General features: G+C 39.5%; 1 protein-coding gene across 4 annotated transcripts in view; it reads left to right on the top strand.

Moving 5' to 3' along the window:
• Rabgap1l (RAB GTPase activating protein 1 like) overlaps nt 1–18,530 on the top strand; it is a 583,034-nt gene that overhangs the window by 465,291 nt on the left and 99,213 nt on the right. For all 4 annotated transcript variants that reach the window (XM_051147664.1, XM_051147665.1, XM_051147667.1 and 1 more), the window contains one exon: nt 6,448–6,576. In XM_051147664.1, coding sequence (XP_051003621.1) covers nt 6,448–6,576 — 129 coding nt within the window. The remainder of the gene's footprint in view (nt 1–6,447; nt 6,577–18,530) is intronic.

Below are 18,530 nucleotides of genomic sequence, written 5' to 3'. Positions count from 1 at the left end.
CTCTGTTAGGGAAGGAAACTTTTACTCTCTTCACAGTCAGAATTTTTTTCTCTCCAGGGTGTGTCTTTTTACAATCATATGACATAAGTTATTGGCATGTCATTATATATTAAAATTACTGCCACCTATAGTTTCTTTCTTTCTTTTTTTTTTTTTTTTTTTTTTTTTGGCTTTTTGAGACAAGGTTTCTCTGTGTAGCCTGGGTTGTCCTGGACTCTCTTTGTAGACCAGGCTGGCCTTGAACTCACAGCGATCCCCCTCCCTCTGCCTCCCATCCAAGTGCTGGGATTATAGGCATGTGCCACCACACCCAGCCTTCACCTATAATTTCAATACTGATATTCTGGGTATTTCCATAGTGAGTTCAAATGACTTCCTGTAAAGATTGAGAGAGGGACAGAGACAGAGAAAGAGAAAGAGAGACAGACAGATAGACAGACAGACAGGGAGAGAGGCAGACAGAGAGAGAGAGACAGAGACAGTGAGAACATGTGTATTCAAGCAGATATCCTAGCTACCCATTTAGTAACCATTACAATATTTAATATTGGTGAACAGTTTTATGCTATCAAAATATACCCTAATACGTTTCTACTTCATGGGATTTTCTGAAATATTTGTTTCAAGTGAAGGTAAAAGACTACTGAAGACAGATACCTCCTCTGTTTCCCTCTATCACTAATATTTGTGAAGATTGCTCACTGAAGAGAGAGATCCTAACTTTTTCAAACGTTAAAAACCCAAAATACAGTAGGTATTATGTGTATACTTCTTATGTCCCTCAAAAGGCCCAAATCATCTTTATATCAAAGTAAGTCAAATTAGTTCCCTAATTTCTACTGTGTAAATTTTGGCTCTTAAACCCTGGGTCTGCTATACCCAGAGCCTGTATGAATCTATAGACCACACTTGTGTTGTGTCTGTTGTGTATTTGGTGATTTCATTCCTATTACTGAGGCAACTTCAAAGAATCTTATAGTGAAACCACCTCTTCCAGATATTTTCTTACTACGTACTTAAAAAGAAAGAGAAGTAGAATTCGTATAAATGTCTTTAATCGTATCAGTAGTCTTCGTATATAAGCCTGTTCAAATGAAAGAAGGAGTGTTGTTGCCTCTTAGGATGTAATTGATAAACATGGCTCATTATTTGAAAAGATTTGTCAGATAGCTTGGAGAGCAAGAAGTATGTGTTGATAAACCACTGATTTTATTTTAAAGATGTTATCCTTAAGTAGTTCTGGGTTAAAAGTTGGTTGAGTTTTTAAGTTGAAAGGAAAGAAGACATGTTTATTTATTTAAGCATCTCTAGTTTTTAATCTGTTACCACTAACCACTGTTACTTAACAGTGTTGGGAAAATGCTTGCCTTTTGATAATTTTTTTTCTCTTGCAATTATTCAAAGGTACCATAGGAAAACTCCTAAGAATTTGCCAGTAAGATGCAAAAAGTTAGCTCTTTTATTGGCTAAGTTTATAACCAAAAATACATGAATTTTCCACTGTAAACCAAGTCTAACTTGATGGAATTCTATGGTCAGAAGCGGAGGCATTTGGGGGTGGGGGGTGGGACTTGGTTTGGTTAGAGAAGTGTCAGTCTTCTTGTTAGGGGAACATTTTTTAAAGCTTAAGACTTATCATCATGAATCGTGTGCTAAGCTTCTAGTCGTTGACAAGGGATTAATTTTCCTACAACTATAAGCCTAATTACAACCCTCGTTATCATCTTCATAGCCAGGTAATTATTAATTCGTGTCTATTAGTAGTGCTCCTGGCTGAGCCCATGCTTTGTTTTCATAGGAAGCACTTCTCTTTGTGCTTTAGGGTGTTGTGTTTTATTTTGTTTTGTTTGAGACAGGGTTTCTCTGTGTAGCCTTGGCTGTCCTGGACTAGATTTGTAGACCAGGCTGGCCTCAACTCACAGAGATCTGTCTGCCTCTGCCTCCCAAGTGCTGGGATTACGGGTGTATGCCACTGTGCCGGGCTCTGTGCCTTAGATTAACAGTAATATTAATGCTTGACATCTGTGAAACATTTGCATTTAGTAGAACGGGTTCAGTACTACTCAAATCAGAATGCATAAAGTCTTTCATGTATGTAGTACACAGTTAAGGGGTTGAGGAGGGTCGGGGAAAGGACACACAAAGCAACAAAATGCTAGGTAAGTTTGTCTCTAAGTTGTGAGACTTTATGTTGAACATGAAAAACTTGTCTTTCTTGGCCTGAGGAGTTGTACTAGCGGGTAAAGAGGTTGCTGTGCAGGGAGGAAAATGTTGGTTCTAATCCCCAGCACCTACATAAACACCGGGTGTGATGTGTGTGCCTGCAGCCTCAGCATCAGGAAATAGAGTTGAGGGGACTCCATGAGTTCACTAGCCAGCCAGGCTGGCTGAGACAACATGAGGTGGAGAGGTAGCTGAGGAAGGCATATTGTTGTCAACCTTGGGCTCTGTAGGCTTGCACACATGGGCAAGGTTACCACCAAGAACCCCATTTTGCTTTTACTCATGGAGCCATGACTATGTAATCCAAAACCAAACATACAGTGAACCTTCCAGGTAGGTGTGCACACATACACACAAACGAACACACGGGGGAGGGGGGAGCGAGAGAGAAATTATAATTTTTAAAGTATTTTTAAAACAAACTAAAGATATATAGCTTGGGAATAGAACATATGTGTAGTATGGGTGAGGTCCCAGTTCTGTTCCCAGCACTCAAAACAATAACAAAACCTGTTGTGTCAAATTCCTAGTGAGGCATCCAAATCTTTGAAAAGCTTACAGTATCTGTCCCCCAGTTGTAGAGGAACACCCTCTTAGATAACAGATGTCAGGAAATGGTCAGTTGTCCCTAGCTGATATTTCACTTATGTCATTGCAAAGACATGTTAGGTGAAGCTTAATGATTAAAGAGGTCTTTTAAAGATAGGAAACTGGTGGGAAACCCCTTTGGGATCAGAGTAGGATTACAGGTTGTCTTGAACACCAAGGAATACTTTTTAAATTTTTGTTATTTTATTGTATGCATATGGGTGTTCTCATACATGCATGTCTGTGTGTCATGTGCATGCTGTGCTGGCAGAGGCTAGCTAGCAGAAGTCATTGGATCATTTGGATTTGGAATTACAGAGAGTTGTGAGCTGCCATGTTGGTGCTAGGAACAGAAGCCAGGTCCTCTGCAAGAGCAAAAAGTACTCAAGGGAGATTTTTAGGTGCCTTTTGCTTAGTGGAATTTCTTTTTACCATCACAGTGAAATTATTATTATTAAAATCAACAAGAAAAATATGAATTATTAGAACTTACACTATAGGGTGTTTTATATTTTTACAACTGAATGGGAGGTATGTGCTCACGTGTGTAGGTGTGCTCACCTCTGCATGTGCACATACATGGAAGGGAAATGGCGCCCCTCTCTGTCATCCTCTGCCTTAGTTCACCTCACTGAACCTGGAGCTAGGCTGATTGGCCAGCAAGCCCTAGCAGTCCTCCTGTCTCTACCCCCTCGTAGCACTGTAGTTACAGGTGTGGGAACCACTACACCCAGCCTTTTACATGGGTGCCAAGATTCAGACTCAAGTCTTCGTGCTTGCACTCTCAGCTCTCTTGCCGTTGAGCGACCTTTTCTAGGCCTTAGACTACTTTCTTGGTGGAATTAAAAGTATTAGTGAGGATAGGCACTGCTTTTAACCACAAAAATACCATTATCTAAGAACATTTGAACAAAGTGAAGGTAACTTACCAAATCATTATCCCTTATGTTTGTCTTGGACTTAACAGAGTGCATTCATATACCTTAACTTACTTCATTTTCAAGATGGAAAATGTGTGCAACATCACAAGTTAGCAATAGTTGAAATGAGAATGAATTTATTACAACCTTTATAATCATATTTGACTCCCTTTATGTCCTAAGTACTTTCCAGGGATTGAGGTGCCATATCTAAACTTCCAATCTTGGGCCTCCTTGTTATGTGTTTTCCATAGCTCTTTTACTTTTTGTGTTTAGCTAAGTTAGGCAAGCCAGTGTTACGTGCGCGCATGCATGTGTGTGTTGGGAACATGGATGAGCATTCAGCGGACAATTTTGTGAAGTTGGAAGTCGCTCCTTCCACCTTTACGTGGGTGCTAAAGATTAAACTCAGGTTGTCATGCTTACACAGTGTCCTAGTTAGCATTACTATTGCTATAATAAAACACCATGACTAAAAAGAAAGTTGGAGAGGAAAGGGTTTATCTGGCTTACACTTACATACACTCTTCACCATCAAAGGAAGTCAGGATAAGAACTCCAAACAGGGAAGAAACCTGGAGACAGGAACTGGTACAGAAGCATGGAGTGGGGTACTGCTTACTAGCTTTCCCCTTATGGTTTGCTCAGCCTACTTTCTTATGCAACTTGGATCACCAGCCCAGGGATGGTACCACCCACAATTCACTGAGCCCTCCTGCATCAATTAGTTAAGAAAATGGCCTATAGCCAGATCTTATGGAGGCATTTTCTCACTTGAGATTCCCTCCTTTCAAAACACTCTAGCTTGTAACAAGTTGACATAATCCTAGCCAGTACATCCAGCAAATTATTTAGCTATGGGGCCATCTTGCCCTCCTGCTGATAGTGTTTTGAAGTAGATATCTGTTTAGAGATTTGTCCAGAGACTCAATCTGAGGTGGGCTTCAGCACAGCCCTCATGGAGAGACCTGCAAAGCATTGCCCCCAAAACTGTGGTCTCCTCCAAAAACAACCTCAGTCTACAATGCCATTCCCACTTGACTAAATGTCCGATGTGTGAGGAAGAAGTGTTCTTCATTCTTGATCCCAACCTTTCTGCATTTATGTGAGCTCAATGACAGGCTTAAAATTAGGTCCTGAGCAGATTTAGAAAATCAGGTGGCCAAGCTGCTAGGTCAGCAACCACTTGATTTCTCTAGCTTTTATGACTCAATTATATGGTGTCTTCAGCAAGAGGATCTTACTCTCAAGTTCTGGAGGTTAACCAAGAGCAATACCCTGCAGTGTTTTGGGATCTGTGAGACCACACTGGGCAAGAACACAAATAGAGATCACCCATTCCTGGTACTGGGGTTTGTTTACTTGCACGTGACAATACTAATGTCCTAATTGAGGTATTGTCTGTTCATTCTAGAGTGACTCCATTTAAACTTTTTTTATATATGTACAGGTATTCATTTTAGGATGCTGCTGCAGTCGTGCGCTTTCATGTGGCTTTTTCATAGGGTCTTTAGTGTTAGCTATCCCTCCTGTACCCTACCATCCCACGCCTCCCCACTTGACACATTTGATACCTGTCCCATTATTTTCCTTTCCCTCTTTACTGTACTCTATCTCCCTTCCCTTGAAAGATCTACTCCTCCCCCATGGGTTCTTACTAGTCTTCTGACCTCTGTGGATGTTCCAGTTAAAGAACACACATCTAAAGATTAAAAGTAAATATTCACTTATGAGATAAAACATGTCAATTAAGTAACATCTTTAAAACATTTCCATGTATGTGTGCTTGTTTGTGTGTTTTGAGATAAATATACTGGAACTCACTAAGTAACCCCAGCTGACCCCAAACTCATGGTGGTCTACCTACCTCAGACTCCTTAGTATTAGAATTTCAGGCCTGTGCCATTTTTCCCAGCTAAAATATTTTTCTTTTTTACTTCATTCTATATACTTTTCTACCTAAAAGTAGTGTGTATCAAAGAGTTTGCCATAGTTTTAAATTTTTTACTAGAATATTGTAGAAGATATTGCAAAACCTAGAGGAAGAAATCATCCAGATTCATTCATCAAGGCAAACATTTTGTTTTGTTTCCTTTTAAATTTCTTTTCATATGTGCAGATATTCTTACTGATTTCCACATGGTAACTTTTAAAAGAAATGAATTTTGTGAACAATTTTTTAGTAAGAAGTCAATAGTCAAGTGGTTTGTTTCGTTTACTTTTTCATAGCATTCTTTAGTTGTTGGACCAATTTCTTATTTCTTCTCTTGAGCTGCTGTTGCCATCAGTTGAAAAGCATCTTCCCATTAGGTGTTAATTATGTAACTCTGATGGGCTTTGATTGCTTTGTTTGTGTTTTTAATGAGTTTCTAATAATCTTTTTAAAAAATCATCATCAAAGCAAAGTCACAGATTAATACAGAAGTCCTCTCATTTTCTTTTCTTTTTTCTTTTCTTCTTCTAGCTTAGTAGCTTGGTAAACTTTGTCAGGATCCACTACTGTGATCTCCATATAATATAAGTTAGTTAATAATTGTCTTACCTTATTTTAGGATTTATAATTTCAGCATATAACATAGCAATATGTTTTGAATAGTAGAAATACTAAAAGTATCTTCTAAAGGTATATTCAAAAAATTATCATTCTTTTTTGTAATAAATGTATTCATAATGCACACAGGCTGAAGTGTGATATGTCTCCATGGCTGTTTTTCAGACCTCAAAGGAAGACCTCCTCCAGGCTGATTTTGAAGGTGCTTTGAAGTTCTTCAGAGTTCAGCTTCCAAAGAGATACCGGGCAGAGGAGAATGCAAGAAGATTGATGGAGCAGGCCTGCAATATTAAAGTAAGATCCATGAACTACATATGACAACAGTGTAATTTGCATGTAGAACAACATAAACATAGCAAATGGTGTCTTATGCGTCTGTGTTGCTGGTTTCTGAGTGTGTTTTGGGGATGTTATATACAAACCAGTCCCTACTAGACTTGTCATTCCAGGATGTTGACAGTTGTTATGCCTTTCAGTGGACTCACAGTAAAAGGTCGAGGGCTCAGATTGTAATAAAAGGGAGGCAAACGTTTATCTTCTAGGCGGGGCTCTGAAAAACAGGCTGCTATAATAGTGGTTTCCATGGCAGCAGACTTAGTATTTAGCTTTTGCCATCTGTTTTAAGATTATTTAGGACAGGGCAAGAAAAACTTGCTAAGGAGTTCTTTCCTTTTCTCTCTAAGGTGCTTGGGCAAATTGACCTTCATTCTGTCCAGAGCCACCTAAGATCTACCAGGTATCTGTAGATATATTGGCCTGGGTCATGTGTCTGATTAAACAGCTCTTATAAAGTAACTTAAAATTAAAAGCTGTTTCCAGGAAAATGAAAGTTAAGATGAGTGAACATATTTTCTCTAAAAGATTTGGAACCAATTTGCTAACGTCAATACCTATGTGTCTAGAATATATTTATCTAACCATTAGACTGACAGGAAAGTCTTACGGACCTTATATTATTGCAGAAAAAAATAATAATTTTTTATGTTAGAAGGTGATAAGTAGATGTAGAAAAAGAAGAAAGGAAAATGGGTCAGTTGTGGTGTTTTTTACTAGTGTGCGTAGACTTCACTGAGAAAGGAATGAGACAGGGTACTCATGGAGATGTGTGGGGGAGTAACGTTCCAAGCAGGGAAGAGCCACCGATGTCCTGAGACCAGCTCAGGCCTTGTGAGTGTAAGGGATGCCATGTCAGCAAGTAGTAGACAGGAGTGTATGGAATCAGAATAGAAGTTAGCGGGCCACAAGGAGCCAAGGGCTGTAAGTTGCTATATTTAGGTTTACTTTGAAATGGGAACCCTAGCAGTAAAGAGTAGTATGTTCTGGGTTCTGAGAAGATCGCATCAGCCACACTGAGGGGTAACAAGGGGTAAAAGAAGTAGAGAGAACACACAGAACCTGAAGCAATCCCGTGGACAGAGAGTGACTAGCTGAACCAGCATAGCACAGTGGAGAAGAAATAGAAAGTGTTGAGATGCTGGGTGGAATTTGAAATTGTCACTGTGTAAATATAGCTGTGAGAAGATGAGGCAAGCTCATTAGATTTTGAACTAAGCAAATGAAACAAGTATTTCCATTAACTGAATGATCACATTACTTAAGATATAATTATTTGAGCCTAATAAATAATCGATTTGGAGATCTTCCAGGTACTATTCCCACTGTAACACTTAAACAACAACAACAACAACAACAACAAAATAGGAAACAAAAAGCAGGGTCTAACGGTGTAGCCTTAGCTGGCTACTATATAAACTAGGCTGGCCTCAAGCTCAGAGATTGGTCTGCCTCTTGCTCCCGGGACTGGGATAAAAGATGTGTGACACTATGCCCAGTTTGTGAGATGGAAACACTTTTCTCAACAATAATTTTGATTTTTAATTCTAACCTATTTTAAAATAAATTACAAATACCCCAAAGTACAAATTACTGGTGAAAGTAAGTAATTGAATAGGAAAAAGATAGTTTTGTCTTTCAAATGAACCCCATATTCAAAAAGATCATTTTCAACATACACTCTCCCCACAAACAAAATCTCTCAAATCTTCATCCTGCATGCCAAGTTGCTAAAACCTTCAAAACTAATTATTTGAGCCAAACATAGTGGCATATGCCTATTATCCCAACAATCAGGAAGTTGATGCAGGAGAATTGATTCAGTTTCAGTTTGAAGACTGCTCAGACTAAATCAGAAGCCAGACAGATGGATGGACGGACAGACCAACGGGGACGCACGCACACACACACACAGCACGCACGAACTGATTGGGTGAACTAAGTGTCTTAGCCAAAACTATGTTTATACGTAGACTTTGAAGGTGTATCCCATTGGCTGGGGACTGTTAACTGAATTTTGTAGGAAGTAAAGTTGAAGCAGGTTTTACCTACCAGTTGTTCTAGAGATGCCAAGAGAATTAGGTACCTGGGTTATTTTTGGATTACGGTTACTTTAGAAGTCTGTTAAAGTTAAACATTCAGTTCCAAAGTACAAATGTATACCAGGCCTAGTAACACATGATTTTAGTCCCAGCACTTGGGAGGTAGTTGCAGGTGGGTGTAACATACAAAAGGCAGAACTGGCCAGACAGAAGGACTAGGAAAGAAACTTGAGGTATTGGGGGCTTATTTTATACCAGGAACTATGCAAGAGAACTCAGGAGAAAAGGATTAAAATGGTGAGGATGCAGAAATTCATAGGCAAGGAGAGTACGAAGTTATCCAAGACTTGGATGTAGGTTGAGGGAAGCGCTGTGGGTGGGCCTTGGAGTGAGGGGATTAGAAGACTGGTGAGGAAAGTAGAGCCATGGGAAGCAATGTGGGTTTTAACCTGAGGACTCTGGTAAGCCCTGAGAGCCCTTTTGACAGAAAAGATCAGATTTATGTTTCAGATGTGTTGTTCTAGCTGCTGTGTGGAAAATGCATTGACAGGCGTCTTATGAGATGTTGGTCACAGCACTTTGCAGGCACCCTTCTAGTAAACAAGTGAGGAGTAACTACGTTGGATATTATGGGCTGGAGAGAGGTGGACAGGAGATAGTAAAGAGATAGAGTCAGCAGACCTCGTGATTAAATGCGCAGTAGGATGGGAAGAGAGCCAGTGAAGGAGCTCAGCATTCCTATGTTGGCAACTTGATAGTGATCACATTGAAAGAGAAAATAAGGGAATAAATTGTGTGAGTGGGTGATAATGAGTTAAGTTTAAGATATGTCATATTGCTGGCATACTTGTGTCCAAATAAGCAGTATATCTAGTAGTCAGGTGGATATTAAAGTAAGAGCTGACCTAAAAGTAGCAATGTTAAAAACACTGGGTAAGTGAATTCTTATAAAGGAGGATGCAAAGTGTTCAGAGAGAGAGGAGTTGAAGATCAATGCATAAACATCAAAAGCAAACTCTGGTTAGAAGTGGGCAAAACTAAAAAGGCAGGAGAAACTCACAAGAGGATGACAAGGGAAAGTTAAGGGAAAGGTGACTGTTATCAAAAGAATATATCAGAGGCCTTGGCTTCTGTCATCAGCCCAAGAGGAGGAAGATGATGAGTGTAAGAAAAACAAGTATTGGTGGCCCCTAGAAGTCATGTAAGGGACTGAGGAGTAGAAAATGGACTTTGTTCTATACATAATGATCAAGAGGTACCTTAAAGATGGCCTTAGAGGGAGGAGCTTCCGTGAAGTGGATTATAAGAGCCAATCATTAAAAGGATAAATCAGAACTGAGTAAATGGAAGAATGAAGATGGGGCCCTTTTTCTAAAAGATTATAGAGGACAGGAAATGGAAGAGACAGCAGGTAAGTCAGAGGGTAAATACGAGAGCAAGATGGAAGACATGCACAAAGTGAGTTGGTGGAGAATGGGAATGTTGAGTCTTTAAACGCTGAAAAGAAAACTTTAATGAACCTTAATTTTTACACTAAGCACCTGCAGTATTCCAGGTACTATGCTAAATCAAAGACTACGAGGCTGAGCAAAAACAAGTATGCTCTCTAAACTCATGGAGCGTGTGGTGTTTTAAAGAAGATGTCAGTAAGATAGGCACATTAGTAACAAAGTCACGGGAATGAGGGTGCAACTGTAGGTTGCTTGCCATCATCTTAGTTACGTCCTTATATTTATGATAAAATCCCCAAACAAAAGCAACTTAAGAAAGAGTTACTTGGCTTATAGTTTCAGACAGATATGGTTCATGATGGCAGAGAAGCATAGCAGCAGGAAGGAAAGGCATGGAAGTAGGAATCAGAAGGATGAATGGTCACGTTTTATCTACACTCAAGACATAGAGCTAGACGAGGAAGTTGGGCCATGCTATAAAGTCTCAAGGCCCATGCCCAGTGATCTACTTCCTCCAGTAAGGCTCAACTTCCTAAAAGTTCAGAACCTTCTCAAAGAGTCCCACTAAGGTATTCGGGAGCCAAGTATTCAGACAGGGGCATTTCACATTAAACCGTATCTAGCATGTGCAAGGCCCTGAGTTCAAGCCCCAGCACCACATAAACCAGGTGTGGTAGCATATGTAACCCCAGAACTCAGGATATAAAGGTAGAGACAGAATGACCACTCAAAGGTCACCTGTAGCTCCACAGTGATTTCTAGGCTATTCTGGGATACATGAGTCCCTAACCCCAAAGTGAAACAAACAAACAAAACAAATTGTATTTACAAGTAAGACTGTTGTTCAGAACAACACTAACAAGGATATATGACAGCAAAGAATAGGGGGAAATAAGCAAGGGATGGATGAGTAAAGGCCATTGTACAGTTTACTAAGGAGGACATAGGAGCTGGTCCATCAGAAGGCCTGTGTCATTTCTATTAAGCAGGACCTAGGATCAAGGCACCGTAGTAGAGTAAGAAGTCTGTCGCTCAGGGTTTTAGGCATTGTAGAAAACAAGAAGTGCCGGACTGTTTGATTAGAGAACATGAGTCTGTACTAGAAAAAATATAAATGTTTTGTGGCTTCTCTAGAAATCTTCAACAACATAAATGATATTTCGATCTGAGTTGAGGTTTGCCAGCATAAGGCAAGGGACAATGATATGTTAGTAAGATTCGTCTTGGGAAAGAGAAAAGGAAGCATGCCTGGTTTGCAACTCCTGCCAGTTTCCATCGTGTAAATACTCCATATCAGACCAACTTTAATCTACCAGTGAATTAATAGCCATATCAGTTTCCAAATACTGACAGTCATTTCCCATGCTGAGAGCTGCTACCTCATGTATATCTGAGGGTTAGGAAGATGAGGCTAGTAGCAGGAGAGTGGTCAACATAATGGATCCTGAAATTGCATTAAAAAGAAAGTAAAGACACATTGGGACTAATGTGACTGGAAAAGGAACTGTTGGATGCCAGGAATAGAAAGAATAGTAAAAGAGGTGATTAAATAACTTATTTGTAGTTACTGAGGGAATAAAACCTTTTTCAAAAATCCTTAAAGGTAGTTTTCTGATACTGTGATCAAAATTATTTGACTATCAGCTCAAGTAGTTTGTTACAATAAAACCATGCCAGTTGCTATTGACATTCATGGTCAGGTGCTATGACGTGCTTTTCTTTGTCCTAACAATGGGGTCGTCATTGCTTCTGGTTTGTGCAGATTACAGTTCAATCTTTGCAATGTGTAAGGAAGAATAAAAGTGGCAGAGGCAGATGAGTGTCTCAGGAGTAAATGAAAAGGCCCCTCTGTAGCTGGAGTTTGCTACTTTGTTGGTTCCTTACTCTCTTCTTCCCTTCTCCACACTTATTCCACCCTTCCAACCCCCAACACTAGATAGGAGAGAAAGAAGGATAGAGGGGGAAGCAGGTGTCTTTATTGTTAGACTTCTTCCTGCTGATTAGGCTTGTTAAGTACTTTGGGGCAGTTTGATCTTCACTGGGAGGATATTTGATTTCTTCTTTGCACACGACCACTTGACAAACAAGAACAGCAACCAGCAGCAGCAGCAGGAGCAGCAGCTGCTGCAGCCCCTCCTGGGACTCTAGCATTTATATAACCCCTCAAGAGTCCCTAGAACTCCAAATGTCATACAGTTGCAGAAACTATCTGCACTGGAAAAATCATGCTTCTGCTAGAGCATGAGATAAATCATAGTCAGCTGCTGTGGACAGTCTGAAACAGCCCATATCCCACACCTGGAATTAAAATAAAAACACATTCTCATAACATTTCTGTGTTTTTAAAGAAACCAAAAATTCTCACTACAGTCCTCTTGGGTAAATGGAAAATTCTAACTGGGTCTGTGGCTTATACACCAGAATTGTCATCCTATTCTGTTCTGGAAGAGTCCGATGACAAGAAGTTACCATAGTAACTAATTGCCTTAGAAAATTCTAAACTATATTCTAGCATAATCACCTATGCACTGGGCTAGTTAATTTCCAGTATTCCAGAATAGATGCAATTTAATCTTACCCTTCACAAACCATTATCTTAATGATAGTGATGAGTTACTTTACCTTTTGCTTCCCTCTGAGAACTCTATCCATATTTGTAACCATGAATTTTCATTCATTTGAAAATAACTTCACTCTAGAGCAAAACTGTAAAGAACATTAGTACTTAAATCAGTTTCCTTCTAGTTTCTTAATGCTCTTTGCTATTTATTGCCAGTCATTGTTGTTTTATGTAAATAAGAATGTACTCTCTCAAGTAGAGCTTTCCTTTGAATTATCAGAAGCCACACAGAAGCTTTGTTAACTCCCTGGAGCCACATTCTCTACCCTTTTGTGCAACATTGAAGAGGCTTTTCTATCAATCTATTTTATTTTTAATTTTATGAAACTGCATCTTGTGTGTTCCTCTCCTGTAAGACCTCTCCGTGACATGGACAGACACACTTGGGACATGTTTTATTTAATGCCATAATCCCTTGTTGAAAAAATGTTTATTACATTTTAGGACATGTTTATCAGCACATGTCTTTCCTCCCCTCCCCCTCTCGTGAGACTTGCAGTAAGCATTCCTAATTTCTCAGTGCACCTCAGCTCTGGGTTGTTGTTTTGTTTTCTCCTTGAAGCAAGGGACAAATAATGTTGGATGTTGTCTTAAAAAATTGATTTCAGGTGTAGAAGACAAGCTCTACTGCATAGGCACCAGGCACTTGGCACACTCAGGAAGCTCGGGCTCCATGCTGTTCTTAAGTGACTGCCAAGCATGGACTCCTTTGTTTGATTCTGCACTTCATCTTTACCCTGATATCTACTTCTGCCAGTTCATTAAAAAGAAAGCCATGCAGGCATTTAAGATGTAATTTGATGGTTGAACTGTGTATTGTTTCATGAACTATTCCACATACACATCTTTAAATGCTCCTTCCCACAGAAAATAAGAGAGATACAAACTTTAGTTTTATATTGATATCTCTTTTTTTTCCAGAAAAAAAAAAAAAAAAAAGTAAATGACAAGAGTACTGTTTTGTGCCCTTTCGTGCAAATCCAGATAGGTACTGTGTCCTCCCCACGTGTAATTAACAAGCAAAAGGAACACCAGAATTGCTTCTCATCTAGTAGTTTCTCAATCTAGAGAAACTTTATTTCCCCCTATCTTATTTTCTCCTAACAGTCTTTGAAAGTCTCTGGAGATTAACCGTTGTGCTCTAAAGGGGAGTCTTTACATTTTTTTCATATGCCATTCTTAAGTGTTTAGCCAGTTGTTACTATTTATGTTTATCAATGTTGGAAAATAGACCCAGGATTTTTCTTTAATTGAGAACAGCAGATGACTTTCCTGTAACTACTCTTAATGAAATCAATATTTCTTTGTGTTGTGTGTTTATTTTCCAATTTTATTTCATATTGTGTTTTAATTGTGCTTAATAATTTGGTTTGGGAATCTGATTTGTGCAGGAAAATATAGTATTCTTCTGTCTCCTATAGCTTGCCCATTGTAAATAATTTGATTTTGTTCTTTTAGTTAGAAATAAAAATGAAATTAAGTGTCTTATGTATTTAGACTAAGTTAATTTAAGAAGGCAGTGACTTTGGTTCCTGGGAGTTCAGTAAAGGTGTTCGTCAACTTAAGATGAGATATATACATATAAGCCCATCGTATGGTTGCAAATATCATTAAATTTAAAAATATATATCTGGTATACAACCTACTGAAACAAACATAGCTTAACAACACACTGTATTGTAGAATATTGCTTCTTTGCCCTTTGATTCTGTGTCTAGCTGGGAAGTGCTTCCTGAGAATTTAACACATACCACTCACCTGGGTAAAGGTCAAATTTAAAATTCAGAATTTTAAGTACGGTTTCTACTGAATGTGTATCGCTTATATGCAACAGTACAATTGAAAAACTCCTTTCAGTTTAATAAGTCTAAATTGGGGGCTGCCTATAGTCCAAACACACATCAGATAGGTACAAAGCATAGTCATATTGTATTTACACTGTTATTTATATTCTCGTTTCTCTAAGCCTTCAATCTGTTTAGCATTTCACTGGCAAGCAATCAGAATCTATTAACCTGAATAACTACTTAGCATCCATCTTCTCTTCCTCTCACTCATATCTCTTTTTAAGCATTCAGTCTTGCACTTGAAATGGTGGGAGAAATAAATAAATGAGTACAGCATCCCCAAAAAGAAAATGAAATTTTATGTTATTCATATATCTCAGATAGATGCTTGTTGAGTTTTATGAAGTTCCACACAAAGACAAACTACTAAGAAAAAAGTGCAGTCCCTTGCTATAAATAAAGGGTATACAATACAGCGGAGAATCTTTTTTGACTCAAAGTTCTCTGGCTTGGGGGCTTTCTACTACCATCTATGGGGACAGAGAGCCATTTCTTTCATCTGGAATGTCTATCTGTTGTGTTTTCTCTTTCCTCTACCTGTGATGGTTATTTTTAATTGTTAAGTTTAATTGTTAAGTTGCTCAGATTAAGAAATGTGTAAAATATTAGTAAGGCTCACCTCTTAGCATGCCTAATTTCCCGAGACAGTTAGATCATAGAGCCCTGGCCTAAGGAATGGATTAACCCCCCAGTTGCTTCATTTAAGATGGCATTATTGGACAGTAGTGAGCAATAAGGAAATGGGGGCTGAGGAGATGGATCATGGATTAAAGCACTTGTTTAAAGCTCTTGCAGAGAACCAGTAGGAGGCACAGGGCTTCCTGTGTTCACGGATCAGCACTGGGGAAACCAGGAATGTTACACCTGCTGTACTCTCTACTACCTTTTGACATTTTCTCCTAAAATAGTTTCAGCTGAAATTTCTCACATATATTTGACAAGTATTATAAATTTCCACTTAAAGGCAAACAAACCATTGAAGAAAGAAGTTGTCCCCTCCTTTCCTTTCTCTTTCCCTCCCATATTCTGTACTTTTTCGTTTTTTCTTTTCACTTCCCCCATCTCATCATTTCTCCCTCAATTTCTGATGTCTGTCAGCTACCGTTTTTGTGCTTATATGCATTTGCTATTTCTATGATGGCCACAACGAGAATTGTACATAGCCTGGGAGTCTCAAGCAACAGAAGATGCCTAAGATCAAGGGATCATCAGAATTGGTTTTTGAGAGGACACAGTGACACACAGTGGCCACATTTTTGTATCTTCACGTGATCTACTCTTGTCTGAGTGTTATGTGTCCTAACCTCTTTCTACAAGGACACGTCACTTTAAAATAAGGAACACCTTGGTTGATTTTAATTCCACCTTAAAGGCTTTATGTTCAAGTATATTCAAATACATGGAGGAGTTAGGCCCATAGCCTTCTTTTCATAATCAGTTGAACATAAATGCATTCTTGGGCAGAGGGTGGTGGTGCACACCTTTAATCCCAGCACTTGGGAGGCAGATGCAGGTGGGTCTCTGTGAGTTTGAGGCCAGCCTGGTCTACAAAGTGAGTCCAGGATAGCCACGGCTAACACAGAGAGACCCTGTCTTGAAAAACAAACAAACAAAAAACAAAAAAAGAAAAGAAAAGAAATGTGTTCTTGGTTTCTCTAAAAGTATTCTCTCCAGCTGAGTGTGAGTCTTACTTAGCAGCCCTGCGGGTCTCCACATATCCTAACTGCACCAAGTGCACTAACACACAGTAGTTTCCTAACGTCAAAATACACAAGTTCTCCAGCTTTCTCTCAAACCTTCAGGTTATGTGAAAGATCCTACTTTTTTTTTTTTCTTCACAACTCTGCCCCCACTTCTATCAGCCCACTTGTTAGGCAAAGATTCCAGCTGGTATGCATGTTAGCTGAAAGTTCTAATTTACCTCAATGCCCTGCACCAGGGTGACCTTCCTGCATAAACTTACATACCTCATGCAAACTCATTCACAATTCCTTTCTTTGCCTAAAAGAGAAGCAGTGAATTGTACAAGTATATGTCTAGCACAACGTCCAGTGGAAGAAGAAAGGCTATAGTGTATTTTAACTGAATGAGTATTTTAAGCAAGAACAGGGTTTGAATAAAATGTTTTACCCAATTTTAGGAGAGCTGTTGTTTTAAAAGTTTGGGGCAGATATTGTCCACAAAGGGGGAGGTTTCAAAGAAGGCTCTGTGAGAATGGGGTGGTCTGGGAGCACTCAGAACCCATCTCTGCCTTTACTTTCTGTCCCCTCTAGTTTTCTCTACACACTACTTCCTATGTACAGTAGTCAGCTTCTCGCCCACCAAGCGGCATCCCCATCCCAGGGGGACATAAAATTCATCTAATTGTTCCTTGGGGCAGAGAAAAACTGTAGCCCCCTGTCTTCTGAAGGAGATCGCCCACACCATCCAGCTGGGCACATTTACTCTCAGCCCACACCAGGGTGCCATGCTCTTGTCACAAACTGTCTCTTCTGCCTGGAACATTCCTTATGTAGAGTTCCTGAAGAAGGTGGGATTTTGGAGGCCCACATACCAAGGTTTGATTTTGTCTCTAGTTCTTACAACTAAGGGATCCTGAGAGTTACTGAATCTCCTTGAACACTATGAGTTCTAATCATGAAATAAGGCTAATGCCAACCACACAGGAGATTGCTAGAATTAATTAAGTTAAGCAAATATGTGAAGCGCAGGCTCAATTATTTTTCTGTTTCTTCTCATAGCCATGTGGTCAAGCAAACTCATTTACTTTTTAAGACCTGATCATAAGCTGTTCCCTCTGGGAACGTAGGCTGTTATTTATTCTGACTCTTCAGTTCCTCCATTAGACCCTACAGGGGGGTAAGAATGTAGTTTCCTTGAGCCATGCTAGTGGAATTCATGGCTTAGTTTTCCCACTTCCCAGCTCTGGCACGTCTCCTACGCTCACCATTTCAGTTTTCTGTTTGATAAACTTGGAGAAGATGAGGAGGATTGCCATGCTTATTACATAAGGGTTCTGTAGGAAGAAGTATTGCAGAAGGCAGGGTATAATATTTAGCATTTAATTATTTCTATAAAGGTTTTGAGTCGTCCTCCCTCATTGCAGGGGGTTGCAGTTCTATGTTGCCTCTCAGTGTGTCTGACCTAACACCTACCGTAGTAGGCATGTGAAGGAAGTCCACCTCCTACTTGTTTATACTTAATCAGTTAACAAATTCTTTTGGTAAGATATGAAGAACCTTGATCATCAAAATTCCCGTTACAAGATTGATTGTTGGCCCTTTGGTAAAATTAGAGGTAATTTTTCCTGAAAATCCTGATGGAACTAATCAAAAACAAAACAAAAACCCTTATAAGGCATTCTAGCCTTATTTTCTATAGAAAAGTGAAATAAGAATGAAATTAGGAACTGGAGATGTAACTCATTTGGCAGATGAGTTTGCCTAGTAAGCATGAAGCCCTGGACTCAGTCCCCACCAATACATAAAGCAGAAGTGGTGCATGCCTGTGACCTCAGCACATAGGAGCAGAGGTAGAAGGGTCAACAAGTTAAAGGTGGTCCATGCCTTCATAATGAACTTGAGAACAGCCTGGGCTACTTGATACAAATTTTAGTGCCTTTTGGTTGAGAGAGAGAGAGAGAGAGAGAGAGAGAGAGAGAGAGAGAGAGAGAGAGAACACGATCACGTGCATGTGTAAGCTAGACAACAACCTTGGTATCATTCCTCAGGAGCTAGCCATGTTGTGTTTTGAAACAGGGGCTGTTGTTGGCCTGGAACTCACCAATTAAGCTAGTCTGGTTGGCCAAAAAGCCGTAATAGTGCACTTGCCTCCACCTCCACAGCACTCAGATCACAAAGATGCTCCATCTCACCAGCTTTTTTTTTTTTTTACATGGATTCTGGAGATCATACTCAGGTCCTCATGTTTGCATGTCAGGCACATTGCCAACTGA

Source organism: Acomys russatus, chromosome 6 (assembly GCF_903995435.1).
Source record: "Acomys russatus chromosome 6, mAcoRus1.1, whole genome shotgun sequence".
Taxonomy (NCBI): Eukaryota; Metazoa; Chordata; class Mammalia; order Rodentia; family Muridae; genus Acomys; species Acomys russatus.
The sequence above is the reverse complement of the archived record's forward strand: the minus strand, read 5'-3'. Positions and strand labels throughout refer to the sequence as shown.